Source organism: Aricia agestis, chromosome 2, assembly GCF_905147365.1.
Source record: "Aricia agestis chromosome 2, ilAriAges1.1, whole genome shotgun sequence".
Lineage (NCBI taxonomy): Eukaryota > Metazoa > Arthropoda > Insecta > Lepidoptera > Lycaenidae > Aricia > Aricia agestis.
Window position 1 is genome coordinate 974,181 of NC_056407.1, and position 21,995 is coordinate 996,175.

The window sequence follows — 21,995 nt, forward strand, 5'->3', positions numbered from 1 at the left end:
TATAATGCACGCACCTTTAATAAACAATGCTCCACAGGGAACAAGGAAAAAATGGAAACATGTAGGTGCTAGTCCACCATTTCGTAATTAAAAACCAATGAGCCGTCATGGAGGTAAATTATTGCGATGTAGTTTGTACAACAAATGAATTGCATTCGCGTGACGTTACACGCTATGTTATTTAAATTTCCTCATGTACTTTTGAGCTGAAATTTAAAACAACTAATCGAGATTACTAGTAATGCCAATTGTCACATACAATTTTAAAACAGAAGTGCTGGCAGAAGTAAAAAAACACAGAGGGTAGTAAGCAAACATTTTCATTATACAGACAGAGAGAGGGGTGTCACTTTTTCTCCTACGCGGCGCTGGTGGAGCTCTCCCTCAGTTTAAAAAAAAACACTTTTTATTTTTTTTACCCATGGGCCATGGCAAATATGTGCACAACGCCGCTAAATATTTTTTTTTACTTTAAAAAGCCTCATCCAACCTTCGTAGCTCATAGCATATAAAAGTGGTGCGAAAATCATCACCTCCATTCACCATGACGGACTTATCGCAATACAACGCGGAGTTCTTCAAGCCGTACATTACCATCGTCAAATACCTCCACTCCACTGGCCAGGATGTCTTTAACGAGAGGAACAGCATCTACTACAGGTGATCACGGAAGACCAGGGACATGTATTATTGCTGCCAAAACCTGAGTGATCTTTTCGTGGCCATGCACTGCCTTACTTTATAGTTTTCTTATAACATATCTTTCTTTAGGAATTTTATGTTTATTTTTTGGTATCCATATCCATACTAATAATATTATAAATACAAAAGTTTATCTGTTTGTCTGTCTGTTTATTACCTCTGTACGCCCAAACCGCTGAACCGATTTTGCTAGGTATGGAGATACTATGAGCCCCGGGATAGGCATACCTTTTTCCCAAAAGAATTTTGGCGCAACGTTGCAGTCGTCATCTAGTTTATTATACTTCTGTGATTTCTTTATAATGTTGTTACTAAAAATGAATAAACAATTCTTGTTGTACAGGATGAGGATCTGGTGCCACATCCTTCTCATCATCTACCTCGTGGCAGCCACCTGCCACTGGTTGGTGATAGTGATCGATGTTCGTGGTGGCGCAAACCTGGTGCTGCTAGCTGCGGATCTGTCGTTCTGTTACAATATCACTGAAGGTAGCTGTCAATGGCACGCCGATAACTGCAGCATTATGCGTTTACGATTCTAGTAACCGTATTTGTTATCTCCGTTGAAATTGGAATGGAATTGGCCGGTCAAAATATATATTATGCTTACGCTTATATATGTATGGTAAATGGTATAAATTTAAGTAAACTAGCGGCTCGGTACGCGCTTCGCTACGTATAAAGTTTAAAATTCTAATTCAGGGTGGGTTGCACTTTTCATCCCGAAAAAAAATACGATTCTGGCCCAGCAGAGTCGTAGGCGTCAGCGAGTTCAGAAAAAAAAACTTTATATTTTATTTCTTTTAGGGGTTTGCCTGCAGATCTTCTTCACGTTCCACAAGAAGCGGATTCAGGGCTTCATCATGGCGATGGAGGAGCAGTGGAGCGCTGCGCCCGCCTCGCCCCGCGTCGCCGACTACAGGACACAACAGATCAAATCCCTGGACAAGTATTATAGAAGTAAGTAGGGCGGACTCTTGGGTTTTTACGTTAGAGTTTTTAAGCTAATGCACAGCCTTTATCGTGAGCTTTGAGTGCGGCGAATCGAGAAATTCCATAACGAAAATAACTAACCCCCACTCCAGCCGGCACCGCACTGCGGCATTGCCGAAGGCACGGTGTTTGTGTGCGTGCGACTAGACGTATGTGAATTATAATTGCATACGTCGATAAATGCCATGCAATAGCTTTACCGCGGCAGTCCCATGTCAGTGCGACCCGTAAGCTTTGTCCATACTGTGCATTTTTCTGTTCGTCAAAGGCATGCGTTATAGCGCAGTCAACAGCCAACGTGCGGCATACCCGCGACGTATGCCCTCTGAACGTATCCAAAACTTCAAAAATGACAATATTGGCGTTGCGTTCCTTGACGCATTCAATTATTGAATGCGTCAATATGAAAGTTGATGACGAAAATTAAAGATGAAAGTGCACAGTGTGGACATAGCTATTTTTTTTTTAAAGAAGGCAGGTCGCTGTAGCCCTGACGTCACTGCGACCCATGAGGATCTATTGTGACTCAAAGGACATAGCTATATGGATTCAATTGTTACAAGTCTAGGGTATCACACTAGTGGAGTATCGGAGCTACCAGTCCCTGGACAAATAATACTGCGGTAAGCTGGTATGATGGACTTTCCGTTTCAAGTACTTAAATATTGTAAGATTTTAAAGTTTTTATTTTTAAGTATTTTTTTATTACAGCAGAGCAAGCCTCTGCAAAAGTATTAGAGGTATATATGGTGGACTCTACACGAAGTGCTATTATTATTAAACGGGCAAAAGGCCCACCACACATTCCCACCACTGCAACTCCTGTGTCGCCAGGATCAACAGTAGTAACCAACCACGAAAACCCTTTGATATGATCTCTGGGATGCCCGAGGGACAAGCTAAATCTGTCTTGGGACCCGCAACAAAATTAATCAGAAGAAATGTAGAAGGAGTAGGAGATATCCAATTTCCCTCCCCAAGCAAAGCGGGAGACAGCCAAATTGTAATGACAATTAAATTTTTTTCCCGTGGTGCTTCCCCCTTTGTTCGGACATCAACACGTAGTGCTAGTGAAATATACTGTTAACAATCTATATCAAGTGTTAGTGTCTGAACCACAGATTATCTTTCCTGTTCTGAGGTCTAAACACACTGTGACGAATTTCCGCGGCGGAATTTCGGCTTGATTCCGCCTGCAATATAATATTTTAAATTACCGATGACACACCATGCCTAAATTTCATCGCGTTGTATTGTATGCGTTTGACAATGCTACGTAATCATGCGGAAATTCCGCATAGTGTGTTTAGATACTTATTTGAAAAATATAAACTAGGTTATCTATAAACTAGGGCATCCTAGTTCAACATAGTTGAAAATCTTTAACATGCTCTACAATGTACGATAAAAAGCACAATATCGTTCTATCTTTGTCAAAGATGAACCCCCTGATATAACACTTAAATCGCAAATGAGTGCTCTTAGCTCGTCAAATTCGGCTTTGTGCAGCTCTTTGATGACGTTTTGTGCTCAAAGCCAGTGCAGCGCCATTTTCCTGTACCAAGAAACATTATTTTAGCAATAGCTGACACACTTTGTGGGTCAAAAAAGCTGTTTCATGAAAGCTTAAATAATAATGCATTTGCTTGTGTCAAGGATATTTACCACATTTTTACATGGATTTTTGTATGCCCTTTTAGCTTTTTTTCGGGTTCAACAGTAAAAAAAATGTGTTTTAGACTCTGTTCACAGGCATGGCATAATATTGGCATGCAGTCGATGCGGCCATTTTCCCGCAACTCGTAAAAACTAGTGTATTTTGATATATTTCTTAATATAATTTATTAATGCTATTTGCTCAACAACTTGGGAACATGTCATTCAGTATTTTTTATATTTTTCAAATAAAAGATTCAGATGCTTGTATTATCAGAGAAATATGATATAATACAAAATATTTACAAATCACGACGGGTCCATTCAGGCCGCAACGTGATGCGTAGATGCATTTCTAAATTTGTTTAGATCTGACATCTACGTCGCAACGCAATTGTAATCTGTCAAATCTATACAAATTAAGAAATACATTTACGCGTCGCGTTGCGGTCTGAATTGAACCTAACATTGAATCGGTCCGACCAAATAGGTCAGCCATCGGCGTATGAATCAATTTCTCTGTACATTGTTATCTCTGTAAGATGCAGAATTATTGTCTCCATAACAGTATGGCGGGCCGTTTTGGACTGTCAAACATATCACAAGTTTATTATGCGACCGTAATAAACCACACGCTCTCAGTGGCGGACTTAGGCTGTCAGTGTCGGGGACAACTAAGCCGCCAGATTTATCGCTCGCACTTGCGTCTTATCAGCCCATTGTCAAAACTTGAGCTCCGTCACATAACATGACTAATTATTACGCGTGTAACGTCCCCTTTACAACTGTTATTCGAGAGATATCCGATTGTTATGCGTGTTTTATGTTGTTCAAGCTACTTTAACGAGAGTCTTATTAAACTTTGGTCCTAGAACGGCTTTGAATCAAAATATTTGCTTCAAAATGTGCGACGAAAGAAATGTACACAAAAATATAACAAAATAATAGCCACCGACATTTTATACCGATGATATTAAGAGAACATCTTTTAAGTACACAAAACATTATTATTGGTCACATATCATTTAAACAAAAAGTACCTGGATGACCGAGCTTTGCTCGGTATAGCAAACACTCATTGACTTCGTGTTACTTAACAACGCCATCTGCTGGTCGTTAAAACAATTAGTTGCTCACATAATAGTATTATTATTCGCCAATAGATGTCAGGAAGAGTCATATTTTTCAGTTTATCGATTATCGATAAAACACGAATAAAAAGACATTTCCTGAGAATGATTCCTAGCTAGATCGATTTATCGCCCCCGAAACCCCCTATATATATATATATATATATATATATATATATATATATATATATATATATATATATATATATATATATATATATATATATATATATATATATATATATATATATATATATATATATATATATATGTTTTGATCTAGTCTTATATATAATATAAGACTAGATCAAACTCTACCCATTAATTTAGAAACTACTACCCATCGAACGCACTTTAGAAAAAAAATAGATGCTAAAAATATACATAATATTATTGTTAAGTTTGTTAACGAAATTGTCAAAAGTTTTAGTCTGTCATTTGTTTAACTCTCTCCATGTAATCCTATACAATATAACTTTGTATAAATTAGCGAATTTCATTCGGCGCAAATTAAAATCGTGGACGTCCCAACTTTGTCAAAGTTCAAACTCGACGAATTAGAATCAAAAGAACGAATAATGAATATATAAGGAGGAGAGCGTTGTTAATATTTTATATCGCGAGCTCAGAGGACGTTATTGTGCTTTACATTAAACGTGTATGCGCACTAAGCGACTAGGACCAGACCACAAGTCCACAACACTGCGTTGCGGCATCGCAACGACTTTCGTTTCATATGTTGCGCCAAAATACGTTAATCGCGCGGAAAAAGTTTTTTTTTTTTCGAAATAAAAATTAATCTATATCTTTCGGTTTGGGCGTGAAGATGTACTTTCAGTTTTATAAATCTAGTATGGATCTTGGAAACGCCTATTATTTTCACATACAGTGCGTAAAAAATTGTATCTTACATAATTAAGACACGCGGCTAGTTTATTCAAAGTCCGCTGTTTGTGACTTTGTATACTATTATTGTAAATAATATTTTCTATATGAATATTTTAATTAGTAAGTTGTTACCGCTTCACTTACGTGTTTTATCATACATTTTAATCCTAATATCTCGTTTATGTTTTCACCCCGTCGCGTGGTGCGTACGTCGCTGTTCGGGAATTTGGACGCGCTGTCGCGCTGTCAAACAAGTTATCAACGAACTTCTGCGAACCAAACTGAACCAAAGCTAAAAATATTCCCGATATTTCCTGTGATAAAACATGTGTAAGAAATAGAAGCAAAATTGCACATGAGCTTTTTTTTAATTATTATATTTTAAAATTATGTACACTGTGCAGTCTAATTACAATTCAAAAGTTTATTAATTTTACGTTCTCTAAAATTTACGTAAAATATCTTATACAGTACAAAATAATAACAATATATTATGTAGCTTCAATACAATCTACATAGGTAATTAAGGTTGAGTTGCTAGAAAATTATATAATTGCTATAATATTAACTTATATAATGTATTAATTAAATAATTACGATTAACTAATCATTGCACCTAAAGGGTTAGAAATTTCCAATCATGGTTGTCTTCACGTAAGCCTATGAGGACAACCATGATTGGGAATATGTCAAACATGAACAGAATATATACTACGTGGATCATGGCAAGATCATGGCAAATATTATAAGAAAATATGCCCCTCTACACACTTATAATCTTTTGTATTAAACCAACGTGGGCCTAAGTAGGACTGGAGAGGCCATATAACTCAAAATATATTATATCATCTAGTTAAAACTATGAATTCAGTGGATGAATCTGATTACATTTTGCTCACAAACTATTCAGCAAATGTACATTACATAGTCTATTTCAGCCGAGTCCATTCAGATATAAAATGAATCCTATTCACTAATATAACTGGGTAATATTAACCCATCCAGTAGACTGACTTCGATACAGATAATATTATATTTTTCCCGTGGCCTAGTTGGTTATCACTTCGGTTTTGCCACAAAGTGTACCTTGCCATTTATTTATTTAAAGAGAAGTTTTAATGTTAATAATGGTGTGAAATCTAAACGCTGCGAATGCAGAGCTGAGGTCCTTTTTGACCTCACACTATATAAAGTTAAGTTAATTGTCAATATTGTGTCGTATGATATTATGCAAAATGAACGTTTCATGTCCTTATTCTAAATTATTTCCCCACATTGTGCCATGTCGAATGACCATAATAATGGACGCTGTTAAGCATTCATGTACCAACCCACAAAAAATACGTATTGAGTTATGAATGCAGTTATGTTTTTAGATGATTTAGGACAAGACTGCATTCAAAATTTAACAACAAAAAAATTGTGGGTCAGGACACTAATGCTTAGCAGCGACCAATTTTCACTGTGCTTGCATCGGAATCATAGTGAAAATTATGGTCAAGCACAGGCGACGTCACTCGTATACAATCAAAGATGAATATACTATAACTAGAAATCTTGATTAGAGAAGATTATCATCACTGCTGAGTGGGTAATATCGATGATGATGACACATCCAAACTAATACGCTAACCCGACGCGGAAAGGTGCTAACAAAATCCGTATATTGTGAAGCGTTGAATATTTTCGTATTTTATAAAGAGCAAATTCTCACAAACTCATCCCCGCGCGCCCAATAACCTGAGGCTGGGAAACTTTAAATTTAGAACGCTTCCTGTTGACGCTCCTGGAATATAACCGGTTCTGGAATATAACAGGTTCTGGAATATGGAATATTGCATAACTTCCCAATTGTAAGCGGAACACCCACCCCTGGGCTTTGCCATTCTTGATGTTTAAATTTTATATTACAGGAACACGTAAGGCACTTACGGCTGAGTTTTGCGTCAAAGTTGGCTGTTTTACATGTGGAACTTGTAGATAAAAATTTCGTTGTCTTTATATCTTTGTTATACCAAAATATTTGGGCATTTTAGTTTTCTTATAGTTTATTAGTTAATTTAAGTGAGCTACTTCAGTGGCTATGACAGGTTGCATTCAGTCTTTTCGACAGGGAAGACTAAAAATAATAATATTATGGTAGCAAGCACTGACAAATCAGTTGATAACAACAAAAATAAAATGTGATTTTGGAATTTAAGCTAATAAAAGTTGCATAATTGGAAGTACGCTTGCCGCAGCTCAGTTTGCAACGTAAATAGGTTTGCCAAAAATGAGAAATACTTCATTAAGAACATACGTGATTTTATTTGAAGTACAACTCGCTCTGAACTCATTAACCCTACATTCATTAACGATCCCGAATAAACTAACTTGTTCGGGACCAAAAAGTTAAATTAAAAGTATTTCAAATAACTTTTGATTAATGAAATGATTAAATGGAGATAGAAAGTTTTTCGTTGGATTTAAACTTAACGTTATTCATTAGATATTATATAAACCGATAATATTATGATACAAATACCTAATATTAAGGAATCTTATATATAAAATTCTCGTGTCACAATGTTAGTTACCGTACTCCTCCGAAACGGATTAACCGATTTTTACCAAATTTTATATTTTATATGCATACTATGGAAAATAATACCCGTTCTCTTCATTCTTTACAGAAAATGTTTTGAAGAAAGGTAGACGTTATTTTGAGAATGCTAGAGTTAATAATACGGGTGCAAATTGGAGGCAACCAGACATTTCTTTCTACCGCAAAAAGAAAGGTCATTTTGCGGTAGAAAGAAATGTCTGGTATATCCAACAGAGAAGATTATTGGGAAATTGATCATGAGTAAGGACTCATGATCGATTTCTTAATAATCTTCTCTGTTCCAGTTTACATGGGCATGCTCCGCTTCCTGGTCCACATGTATTTAGCCATGCCACTTCTGCTGGTGATGGTGCAGCGCTTCGTGCTTCGGCAGGAGGTGGACTTCGCGAAGGTGCTGCCCTTCCGCTTCTACGTGCCCTTCGACTTCACACACGACGTGCTCAAGTTCTTCGGCGTGTATATGATACATTATGGTATCGGTGAGTTATTTCGAACGAAGATATATTTGTTTTTCAAAAGAAAGTAAAATTTGTGTTTGGTTATCTAAAATATTTCATTTGAATTACGTTCAATTTCCTTTATTTTGTAATATTATTGTGCTGTTGCTACACTATCATTTCACAAAAAAATCAAACCTTATGACGAATTTTATGGTCTTCAAACCTTAGGTCTAGCAACGTATATAGGCAAGGATTAATAATCTCTATTATATTATAATATAGAAATATAAAGGGGAGATTATTAAACCTTGCCATATTTAACAGAAATATAACAAATTCCTTATACTTATAACAAAAACTTTCCTTGTTTCATCACCAGCGTTCACAGTAGCGTACATCCACAACGCGGGTCTGATCTTCCTGTCCATCACTATCCACCATCTGAAGGTGCTGTTCGTGATGCTGCAGGAGGAGTTCCGGGAGGCGATACAGAGGAACAACGACGACACCAAGCAGGACCTGCGGGAGGCCATGCGCCGACACATCAGGCTGTCCACGTGAGTGAAGGCCATAGTTATTGCAAGTGTAGGCTCTCTGGGAGGCCGTATATGGGATAAATAGATGGTCAATAAATGACTGTGATTTATAAAACAAAAAATATACATATTGTTATTACATATATATTATATAATATGTATATATTATATTCTATCTATTCTATATAATATAAAAAAGTACACGTGATGGACTACAACTATAATTAAGTAATAATATTGTTTCAATTATCCTTGGTGCGAAAAACCTATATACAAAGATAGCAAAAAAATAGCCCATGGGCGAATAGCCCATAGACGGCCCTAAATTACATAATAAAAAATAAAAAAAATAGATGACTGTGGCCAATTTTATAGATACCAGGTCAGTTACGCAGAAGTAATTTTATAGTGCTCAAGAGTATACGCAGAAATAAAGAATCACTATTTCAATCGGATAAGCACTTAGCAGTTGAAATGTCAGACAGAAAATTCAAATATTACGAATTAAATAATTTTCTAAAGTATCAATATAATGCGATTTTAAATACTATCGATATTTCCCCCACTATATTTCGTTAGAAAGTTCCACTTGCTGATATAAATGTACAGGTGTGGAGTGTCGCGGTATGAGGGGCGCGGGACGCGGGACGCGGGGCGGCAATCAGATCAAAACACTGAGATTGACAAAGTCTATTTCACTAAAAGCTCTAGTGTTAAGACTGTTGAGAGCTCCACTATTCCCTACATTGTCGTCTGTGATAGTTTTTTCGTATACTGCAATACTATTTGATCACGTAATCGATTAGATTGTGGAATACAAATAAATAAGGTATTTTAGTGTTTATTAATTTAAAGCTTTTTAAAGTATAAGTTACGTAGCGAGTGCTACGAGAATTGGTTACGTAGCAAGTGCTACGAGAATTGGTTACGTAGCGAGTGCTACGAGAATTGGTTACGTAGCGAGTGCTACGAGAATTGGTTACGTAGCGAGTGCTACGAGAATTGGTTACCTAGCGAGTGCTACGAGAATTAGTTACGTAGCGAGTGCTATGAGAATTGGTTACGTAGCGAGTGCTACGAGAATTGGTTACGTAGCGAGTGCTACGAGAATTGGTTACGTAGCGAGTGCTACGAGAATTGGTTACGTAGCGAGTGCTACGAGAATTGGTTACGTAGCGAGTGCTACGAGAATTGGTTACGTAGCGAGTGCTACGAGAATTGGTTACGTAGCGAGTGCTATGAGAATTGGTTACGTAGCGAGTGCTATGAGAATTGGTTACGTAGCGAGTGCTACGAGAATTGGTTACGTAGCGAGTGCTACGAGAATTGGTTACGTAGCGAGAGCTATGAGAATTGGTTACGTAGCGAGTGCTACGAGAATTGGTTACGTAGCGAGTGCTACGAGAATTGGTTACGTAGCGAGTGCTATGAGAATTGGTTACGTAGCGAGTGCTATGAGAATTGGTTACGTAGCGAGAGCTATGAGAATTGGTTACGTAGCGAGAGCTACGACAAGTAGTTGCGTAGCGAGTGCTACGAGGAGCAGTAAATACTATTGTATCACTTTTAAAAGGAACCAGCGATTGCTTGATTGTATGATTGATTGATAAATTGTTATTCCAGCATGCTTCAGGAACTAGAAGAGGCGTTCGGTTCGATGTTTTTCATCCGGCTCGCCTTCTTCTCGATCACCCTGTGCTTCTTCCTCATAGCTGCTATCGTGAGTAATGAGTAAATTCTTTTCGGCTTTTATTGGTCATAATAAACATAATTTTGATGAAATTGATTAATATGTAGATAGTGAACTAACATGATATGATCGGGCTATATCAAATATAGCTTACAAACTAACAGGTTCACGTTACGCGATTAAATAACCACAGGCATTAAACTCAAACTCAAAATTTTTTATTCAGAATAAAATTTTGCAAATGTTCTCTGAAAGTCTACATGATGCCTACCACCGGTTCGGGAACTAACCCGGCGAGAAGAACCGGCGTTTACCAAAAAAAGTGAGAAAAAAATTAATCTTTTAAAATAAGGTTTACAATGTTGTAACTTAAAATTATACAATGTCAATATACATACATAATTGTAAGTCATAAAATAATGTAGAAATAGCCTTGCAAGCAGCCATCCTACTCCCAAGATGTGCCATCGTTTATGAAATCATTGATCTTATAATAGACTTTGGCACACAAATGCTCTTTGACTACTTTTTAAATTTATTAATGGAAAGATTTTGAACGTTTTCTGGGATTTTATTGTAAAGGCGTATACATTGACCTTTAAAAGATTTACTAACTTTACTAAGTCTGATCACCGGTATTTCTAGTTTGTACTTATTTCTAGTGTTTCTTCCGTGACTGTCACACAGTGGTGTCCACCAAATTCATCTTCTCATCATTTAATAGTAAATTGGTTTTAACTTGTCTAACGTTGGGCAAAGTAAATCTTAAACATTTAGTTTTCTTAGAATTTAGAAGTAAGTTATTAACGTTAAACCAATGTACTATTTTTGAGAGAGCACTATTTACCTCGTCGTAATTTGACTGTAGTCGCTTCACTTTAAAAATAAGTGAAGTGTAATCAGCAAAAAGTACTATCTCATTATCCTTAACAAGATAAGGTAAGTCATTTATGTAGATGAGAAAAAGAAATGGACCTAAAATGGATTCCTGTGGGACGCCTAAGTCTATTTTGGTCCCATTGGACCTTTTACTATTAATTTCAACCCTTTGAGTTCTACTTTTGAGGTAAGATGTCAAAAGGTTGATTGCCGAGTCCCTAATGCCATAGTAGTGCAATTTCCTGATCAATGTAGCATGCTCAACACAGTCAAAAGCCTTGGAGAGGTCGCAAAAAATCAAGGGCATCCTGTGAGTCCTCTCATGCTTCAAATATACTATAAAGAAGACCTATACCAGCATCCGTTGTGGATCGACCCTTAGTAAAACCATATTGATTATAGTGTAATAAATTATTTAAGTAAAAATGTAATAGTAACTGATTTAAAATTATTTTTTCAAATATTTTACTTAGAGTCGGTAGAATCGATATAGGCCTATAATTTGTGGGATCAGATTTAAGTCCCGCTTTAAATAAAGGTACAACCTTACTGTGCTTCATCAAGTCAGGAAAAACACCACTTTTTATGCAGTCATTAAAAATCATTGATAGATGAGGAGCTATGATGTCAATTATCGATTTGATAATTTTAGTAGACATGCCCCAGAGATCAGTAGTACCTTTAATATTTATTAATTTAAAAGTATCAATGATATCTTTGGGGACAATCTCTCTAAACCTAAAATTGACAATACATTCCTTTACATTATCTCTGAGTAGTTTTTCAGCAGCTGCAGGTGAGGAGTTTAAATTTTTTGTAGTTGAGACCGGAATGTCTGCAAAAAATTTTTCAAAGACCGTCGCAACCTCATGGTCATTGGTGAATCTTTTTATTTTCAAAATAAAGTTCAAAATCGGAGCTACGACGGGTGACATTTCCAGTCTCTCCAGCTATTACTTTCCAAGTAGTTTTAATTTTATTTTTCGAATTTTTAATTTTATTCCTAATGTGAATAGCCTTAGCGGCTTTACAAACTTTTTTAAAAATCTTTGAATAGTTTTTTACATATGTTTTGAATTTATTCATGGATTTTTCATCATACAATTCATATAATCTTTGCCTGCTTATTTTAATTCCTGTAGTAGCCCATACTGTAAAATTATTTTTATTTTTATGGCTGTTTCTAACCGTTCTAGGAGTGAATATAGTATTAAATTGGGTTCTTATCGTCTTAAACAATTTGTTAAATGCTTCATCTGAACATTTACTTCCTTACAGTTTAATTACATTCCTTACAGTTGACAAGGTATGTCAACTCAACAAAACATTAAAATATTTTACATTTCATAAGCCCATTTATTTCAAATTATTCGTAGTAATTTTAATAATGACCTCAAGCAAGGTAAAGTTTCAATCTTGTCTCAAACAACCGAAATTCTCGGAAATTTTATATTGGACAAATTATTACTTTCGGAACAGGGGACTTTGTTTGAGTTTTTTACTAACGCCCCAAAAATTAACGATTAAAGAAAAGTAATTCAGGTGGACGATTATCTTGGGGTCGGCGCAGACCGACTACTGTACTCTGTTTAGATTTAATTTCAACTGGAACAAAACTTCCTACCAAAATAATATTATTCCAATGTAAATTTACGATGTGATTGAAAGTGTGTTTGTGCGTTAGGATCCGGGAAGATAAAGCATATATTGTATTCACAGATACCAGTAAAATCGTCTAATTTAGGTGGTAATTTTGATCCCAGCAAAAAGTATAATTATAAATCTATATATATAAAACTCAAATGTGACTGACTGACATGGTGATCTATCAACGCACAGCCTAAACCACTGGACCGATCGGGATAAATTTGGCATGCAAGTATATATTATAACGTAGGCATCCGCTAAGAAAGGATTTTGATCAATTCCACCTCCAAGGGTTAAAATAGGGGATGAAAGTTTGTATATAATAATACTTCTTAACGCGAGCGAAGCCGCGGGCAAAAGCTCGTAAATAAATAAAAAAAAAACAACTTTACTTTCATCATTGCATCGCAAAAAGGTTTTTGAATATTAATTATTTCAATTATTGTGTTTCAACATGAATAATTTGCATTCGTAATTTCTTATATTATAAATATTATAAAATCGGATCCTAGCAGCGCGTCTGCGTAACACCCTTATTAATTCCTTATTATTAATAAAAAGGACTTTAATAAAATGTGGCTTACTAAATATTATGTTACTTGCTGATAATATTAAATACATACAATTTTAAGAGCAGTAATAATTATAGCATGGCATAATTAAGCGACTCACATAAGTACTTATAAATATCATAACGTTGTTCTAATTAGTTTTTAATTTTAATTAAGTCTGAGTTAAGTAGCATACAGGAAATTATAATGTTGTGAAGGATTCGTTGGTATAAAACGTTTGGCCTACATATTGGTATAAAACGTAGTAACGTTTTACTTATATTATTTTTTGTTAATTTTTTTTTTATACGTGGGAGAGCATGCTTCGGCACGAATGGGCCGGCTCGACCGGAGAAATACCACGTTCTCACAGAAAACCGGTGTGGAACAGCGCTTGCGCTGTGTTTCGCCGAGTGAGTGAGTTTACCGGAGGCCCAATCCCCTACCCTATTCCCTTTCCTACCCTCCCCTATTCCCTTCCCTTCCCATCCCTACCCTCCCCTATTACCCTATTCCCTCTTAAAAGGCCGGCAACGCACCTGCAGCTCTCCTGATGCTGCGAGTGTCCATGGGCGACGGAAGTTGCTTTCCATCAGGTGACCCGTTTGCTCGTTTGCCCCCTTAGTTCATTAAAAAAAAAGATTATATCGTCATTCGTCATCGTACTAGGTATTATATTTTATGCAAAGAGGTAAACTAATTTATGATCGGAGCAAAACGGTGCTGTTTCTGACATATTTTATACTAATTGCCTTTTTTGTTGTTTAATTTTATTTCATCAAGCCCCATACGGTCACCGATGACTGAGACACAATAGAAATTCTATTGTGTCCCCTTTTTCTACGATCGACGGGTTAAATTGTTTTTTCATAACTTTATTTGGATTAACATTAAATAGAGTAAAAGTGAAGCAACTCTCTCATTATGTGACAGTTTACTAAATACTGGCGGTTCCTGTTTTGATTACAAGCTTAGCTATTAACCAGATTAGACGGAATTAAGTATATTGTGCTAAAACTGTCCGTATTGCTACATTATTAACTGTATGTGATTCGATCTTATTTTAAGACTATTTGCCGTTCGCTTGTTTGACATCTACCAGGTCCGCGATTGCTTGATGTGACTTGCAGATCAACAACACAGCGGAGGACTACCGCAACCTGCTGGCGTGCGGCGCAATCGTCACCAACATCTACAACTGCTGCCGACACGGACACTTGCTCACAGAGGCCGTAAGTTGTTTGAGTTGATCAAATAAAAGAGTTATAGAAGGTCGTGGGTTCGATTGTTATGTCTTTCTATGCCTATTCACTTTTCTTTTAAGGGTTCCGTACCCAAAGAGTAAAAACGGGACTCTATTTTGTGATCTGCAGACTGCAGTAATTATACCATCAAAAGAATTATCCCATGTCTTGGCATACGAGAGGCAGTTCTTCAATAATATATTATCGCAATGAGCGATGGAAGCGCTGTTTATGTGCAGGCGCGCGACGTCGCCACAGCAATATACGACAGCCCCTGGGAGCAGCTGGATTTGAACACGAAGAAGATGCTCACTCTTGTCATGTTACGGTATGAAACATAAATTATTGTCCTCCGTTTGTGAATAGTTTTTGGTGTGTTTAACATTTTTTGTGTTACATAAAATAGCCATGAAGTACTTGAAGTTTTTTAGGAAGTAGATCCACGAAAGGTATTAATTAAACGTTACGTTAATTAAAAATATTACTTGTAAGAGCACCCTGTTACTTTCAAATTATTTATTAAATATCAGGGTTCAAAATTTGATTAAAATGAATTCAGATGTTTTGGCATGTACGCCAAATTACTACTTGATAATTACTTTTGCCTCTTAAGGTTGCTTTAATAATGTGACAAAAACGTTGTCCCTTCGCGGCAGAGCTGGGCACATTAGTCTCCTAGGGCATGATGGATAGCCGGAAGTATCAGTATTTGTTGAAAGTAAACAGTTGAACTAACTTTATAATTAACTAAAGTTCGGTCTCCAAAGTGCTAACAACGAGGAGTTGGGAATTGTGGCTGCATTTTAAATGGTTTAGAAGCTGCTAGTGTTGAAATAAGAATTCAGTTTCTAATCCATCTATAGTTTATCTATATTATTCTACGAATATGAAGGGCTATAATATTATTTTAATCTAAGCCCAACGGTTCCGTAGAGTTAGCATGTAAATAAAGTTCCATAAAACAAATTCGCTTGGCGATCGATCTCGTAAAGAGTTTAGGAACCCCTGACCTCATCTAATATAATAAACTTACTCGGCATATTAAAACTTTATTGTGAAATATTTTTCAATTCACAATGGACGTGTACACTGTATATTTCCATGTCTTAGTTTTGGTTTGCATGTAGAATTTCATTTTCAAATTAGCTATTAGGTATTACTACCAAGTGATTGTTCTGTACAAGTCAATAGTCAAAACCATTAAAATATAACTCTGTCTACTCTCATAGTTTTGTTTAGAGTAGTAAAAGTCTTTATGTTACAGAGCGCAGCGAGTCAGTCACTTGAAGTCTACGCATTTTGTCATCATTTCCCTGGACAGTTGGGTCAGCGTAAGTACTCCAATAGAGAATTCATGTTTGACTATCAATTATTATGATTGTTTAAAGGCAGTTTATAACAGTTTAAAGGCAGCCAAAACGCTTCGATCACGTGCTGATTGGCTTAATCGTCACACTATCGCTTAGAGCTGTCAATCGCGAGTGTGCTAAGGATCTAAGGCTGCGTTTCCACCAGAGATGTGTTGCGAGGAATGTGTTTTTGAGAACCAATAGAATCGCTTCATTGACGTGACATCGCTCAGCGCGGCGATGCTATTGGATCTTAAAAACACATTCCTCGCAACACATCTCTGGTGGAAACGCAGCCTAATGCATGTATATTACACACTCGAGTATTATACACATTCTCAACAACAATAGTATAGCACGAGCGCCGTTGTAATGAGTCAGACCCAATATTGACACAGTGCTATTGAGGCTCAGCCTCGCCGCGTATTACATTCGCGTTATATATTCATAATATGAGCTAGTTTAAACTCTGCATACTTAAACAAAATATTACATCAAGCAGGTTCAAAAAGCGCTCAAGAAAATATAATCTAGCTAAGCAATCACTGTAACTAACTAACCAACAATTAAAAGTGTATTAAAATAATATTATGCGACAATGCCCAGGGGATAACGCATGCAAAGGCTTCTTGTTACCTGTAATTTACAGCTTAAAGTTTTAGTAAATAGAAATTGACTATCTTGAGCTCGTAAAATTAAGATAAAAATACGTGTGTCACTTTGAAAGCTATTCCATAGCATTATTTATCAACTTACGTAATTTTACAATTCGCATACGTCTAGTCGCACGCACACAAACACCGTGCCGAAGTCTGGCAACGTGGATTGGGGGCATTAGGTTATTTCGTTACGGGATTTCTTGATTCCCCTGAAGCCCGCGATAATAACTATGCAATACCTTAAAATGCTATTATAATAGTTATCTTCTCCGCCTTAGGAAGAGAAATTGCGTATCCCGAAAAGTACCTGAATGTAAATATTAGCGCACCACCCTAATCCGGACAATATACCGCGATATTAATATACGGATCTGGTAGTTTGTCACGGAAAGCGGGTCGAGTTCATTCCGACAAGATTACTGTAATGGCTGGTTAAGCTGAATTAAGAAATATTGTGTTAAAAGCTTATGATTTTCTGCGAACATTAACCTAAATAGTGGCTTAAAATTGAGCTGCACCGACTAGGACCACGGCCGGGTAAAAAATTGTGTAAAATAAAGTACACGTCGCATATTTGGATGCTTGATTAGTTTTAAAAATTGCCAACTGGTTTCATAAGGCTATTTTTTTTTCGTTTTCAGGTAATGAAAACGACGTGGTCGTTTTTCTCTTTGATGCAGACACTGTACTGGTGACCACGGTACAGTATATAAATTAGAAGAAAAAAAATTACTACAAGTCCCTCACAAATATCAAGTACACTATAACGATAACTTTATTAAAAGTTTAATAAAATCCATTAACTAGAAGTGATTATTATTAATAAGGACATTCCACCGTGTCATCGTTACAAAAAGTACAGTAATTCTATAAGATATTAAATCGTGTCTTTGCGTGAGAAAGAAGACCAAGGGCCTATTTCACCACTTCCTGACAAGTGCCGGATAGGCTATCCACAACTTATCTGACATAATATAGAGTATAGTGTATGTATAGTGTATAAGTTGCAGATAGCCTATCCGGAATTTGTCAGGAAGTGGTGAAACAGGCCCTAAATCCTACCGTAAATCAATTAAAGAATATGACGGTAAAAGTCACTTAACATACATTATTATCAGTGGGAAAATCTGTAACGAATAACGATCGTACCGCATGTGGGAGTCTGCGAGGTACATTAAATGTTTACTGTCGGGGCACTTCGCTCTGAGGTATGGCCTCGTATCTTTTATCTTTTTTCTTGAGGAACAATAAGTAATTGGTATGCTCATCAAAGTTTATTGTATATTAATATTGTATCTAAGTATTTACATCATTGTCATGTTCAAAGTAGACTAAGGAAACTTGTTAATATTTTGTGCGAGTATTTTAGTGAAATCTATAGTCAAGTCAAACTCAAAAAAATTTATTCAGAATAAGTTTTTTTCAAACACTTTCCGAGCGTTGATGCTACTGGGGCCTACCACCGGTTCGGGAACTAACCCAGCGAGGAGAACCGGCGTAAGAAACTCGCACGGGGCAATAATTATAGTTCCTAAAAATGTTGTCACAAAGTTATAAAGGTTAACTGCCGCACTCATAGATCATTGATGATTATTTTGAACTTTGATTGAATGAATAGTTTGGTAGTAATTAAACGAAAATTAAGGTAATAATAATTAATAAGTGTGGTTGGAAGTCGCAGAACTTGTAACGAACAAGTCAAGACTTGTAGAGGACAAGGACTTCCGTCACAGCTTCCTTTCTGATTAATTTTAATCTAAATACTAACCAAATTAATATTAGCATAATACTACTAATTCAAATCACAGTGTCTAGTTTTTGTAGCCATTTTGTATCTCAATAAACTGGAACTCCGTAGTGTTAATAATGGATAGTCTGAACGATCGATAAAAGTAATCAGCTCTCAATCGTATTAGAACATACTCTCAGGCTCGCCCAGGCGGAGATCTGCAGCTTATCTGTACATCTCTAATATGTCTGAACATTAATAAAACTCTTATATTCATCTAGTATTGAGTGCTAGATGATGCTTACAAGTTTGTGACATTTTTCGACATTCAAAAGTATATTATATGCCTTCCTAAGACTTAAATATCAGCTCCATATCAAACATAGTAAAATTACCATGTCGCCTCCGTGGTCCAGTGCTCTTAACTCTGAGATTGTGGGTTCGATTCCGAAAAAGTTTAGTTAGAAAAACGCAGGCTGATCACGTGATTATCTGACAAGAATAGGATCCACGAGTCGGATACACACGTAAAAAGTCGGCTCTGTGCCTGATCTCTCGCCGGTCGTATCAGTATCCTTCCCACTATGTTACGAGAGTGATGGCAGAGAGACTATTCAAGTCTACTCGAACTTGGACACTTATATAAAATCACACCCTTATTCGAATGTAATTTGACTCAGAGCGTAAATGAACAAAATATGGGTTACAAGAGTTAGGGAACACAGGCCCTGTACTGCATAGCAATACATAATAATTCCTTGACTTATCAAATGCATTTGATCAGGTACTTATCATACCAAAGACCATCATCATACAGATAATATAGTACTGACAATCCATATACAGATCACCATAACATTGAAGTTTGAGCGTGTAGGTCATGATGAATCGAACGTGTTATAATTACGTGTATTAATTACGGTATTACCCCGTGATGACTTGTGACGTAATCACGTAGATCGTCATTAGTGTGTCAAAGGCGATTGAGCGCGGTATGCGGAGGACAGGGGAGGGGGAGGGAGGATCCTCGTTGTTATTAGTGAAAATTTCCTTTGCCTGTTACGCTTATGCGAATGAGTTAGCTCGAATCGAATTGATATTCGAGGTGTAAGAATTGCATTATTTATGTATAGTAAAAATCGTGTATTAGTAACCATACTAATAAATTTTAAATGCTAAACTGTATATGCCATCTGTCTGTTACACCCACACCCTCTACACACCCAATCTTCTGAACCGATTCTACACACAGACAAAAAGTGTTTACTTTCGCATTTATAATATTAGTACGGATTTTTGAAGAGTTGGCTCTACAGAAATAATTTGTTGCATGGTGTGGTAAAAGTGAACACAACTAGTATAATAATGACATTTTAAATGGCAAGAATACCTATGTAACTGTAGCAGTATTTATCAGTAGTGATAAATACTGCTTCGTCTCGTTGTTTTTCATTGCTTTAAAATTGTTGCGATTCATGTTCAATGTGTCGAAAAATACGTTATAAGTCCAAACGACGCCCAAACAATAAAACAACAACAAAACAACAGTAAACAAATTTATATCCCCATCAATACTATTTATAGCTTATTGTTATATCGGCTTAGCTTAAACGTCTCTGGAATTTGCATAAACGGTTTGAAAAGCGCTCGAACAAACAACTGTATAAATCTACCGATTTGCCAATTTCGGTCGCACATTCGCTTTTATAACATTTCCATACATGCCGGCTTTTAATTCAGTAAGGGTCAGTTTGATACCGATACAAGACAACTTTTTCATCGCTATTATAATACAGGGTGCAATTTAACCTTCCTGCCAAATTCGGATATATTGATCCTTGTTAAAAATAAAAATACACGTATTTCTTCTTTTATAATCAGTAATCACTCAGTACTAAAATTTTGAGAAGTAGCCTCCGAAAGTTATCCTACCAAACACCACAAAATATGGACACATGCGTGGCCCGGCCCCGCCCCGCCCTTCCATTGACATTCTTGTTATTATCATAAGTTGCGAATTTTCCCTTCATACTTTGATGGGCTTAGGATCGTCAAAATGTAAAGGATGTAGACAGGTAGGTTTAGAATAAAAAAAATTAATTGATGCACATCAAAAGAATGGAAAATTGCAACTTTTTAATTACGAACAATAAACACTTTAGACGCGCGACGGACTAGCGGTAATCGTAATTATTATGAACTTATGAAGTGACCATTGTGCACCGAATTTTTTTGGGATAAAATATGTTATTGTAAAAAAATTAACAACTTATTTTTTTGGTTTAATGGACTCACCTAATGATACCTAAGCCCCAAAAAAAAAATTGGCAGGTAGGTTTAATTGCACCCTGTATAGTTATCAAAACGTAAGCCACGGCTCTTGTCCAGGTGTTGATAATTAAGCTATGCTACATAGCCATATAACCATGGGATGAAAAAAAGCTAAAATAGTTCAGAATGCACAGTTTCCAGAAAAAATGCCTAGCTATCGTTCTTCTCTCAAAGTCCCTACATAGTAGAATTTATTACTTGAAAATATTTGAAGCCATCGTCAAGTAATTATAAATAAACAATAGATATTATCTCGATTAAAGTATAAGAAAATAGCAGATACACTGTGAGTATTCACAAATAACCAAGATGTACTGAACGTAGCAACACTACCCTATCTTGAATAATAGAGGGGCTGTGACTTGGCATCGGCCTGACCTCAGAGTAATTACTTATAGCATAGACCCTGCAAATAACTATCAGTGACCTAAGGAATGACGACTTACGACTGGTTTAATCTGCAGTCAGATGACTGCGACATAATATAATATAAGTACACTAAATAGAATTGCTAACGACTTACGGCGGCACTCAGAGAGATCTAATGATGATTATACTTCAATTTAATGAAGAGTTTGACAGATCATGTATGGGGCTTATGTCTTATTTTACACAATTACAATAATTATTAAGTAATTAATAGTCTTCTCTGAGTGTGGCAGTCAGTGTGTCCCGAAACGATCAACTTTATTGTGCAACATCATTGAACAATATTATTGAACAATTTATTTGACAATAAGATTGAAAGGCGAGCACGTTCAATATCAACCCTAGACGGTCAATAATATTGCACAATAATGCACTATAAAATTGATCGTCTAGGGACCCGCTTAAAGTTAATTTTTACGATAAAAATTATTATAAAAGAAAATGCTTGTTTGTTGAATCTAATAGGCTCCGAAACTACTAGACTCATTTTGATAAAATTGGGCATGGGCATAGACATAAAGTAGGAAGGAAATTGCA

The 21,995-nt window shown here is 36.2% G+C and overlaps 1 protein-coding gene across 1 annotated transcript; it reads left to right on the forward strand.

Annotated features, from left to right (window-relative positions):
• Positions 1–544: 544 nt before the first annotated feature.
• LOC121736036 (putative odorant receptor 85d) lies at positions 545–17,664 on the forward strand. Its single transcript, XM_042127082.1, has 10 exons — positions 545–660; positions 1,046–1,191; positions 1,510–1,662; positions 8,259–8,453; positions 8,794–8,971; positions 10,574–10,670; positions 14,848–14,949; positions 15,201–15,289; positions 16,226–16,292; positions 17,611–17,664. Exons 1-10 carry the CDS (start codon positions 545–547, stop codon positions 17,662–17,664), a joined length of 1,197 nt encoding a protein of 398 aa, XP_041983016.1.
• Positions 17,665–21,995: the final 4,331 nt, after the last annotated feature.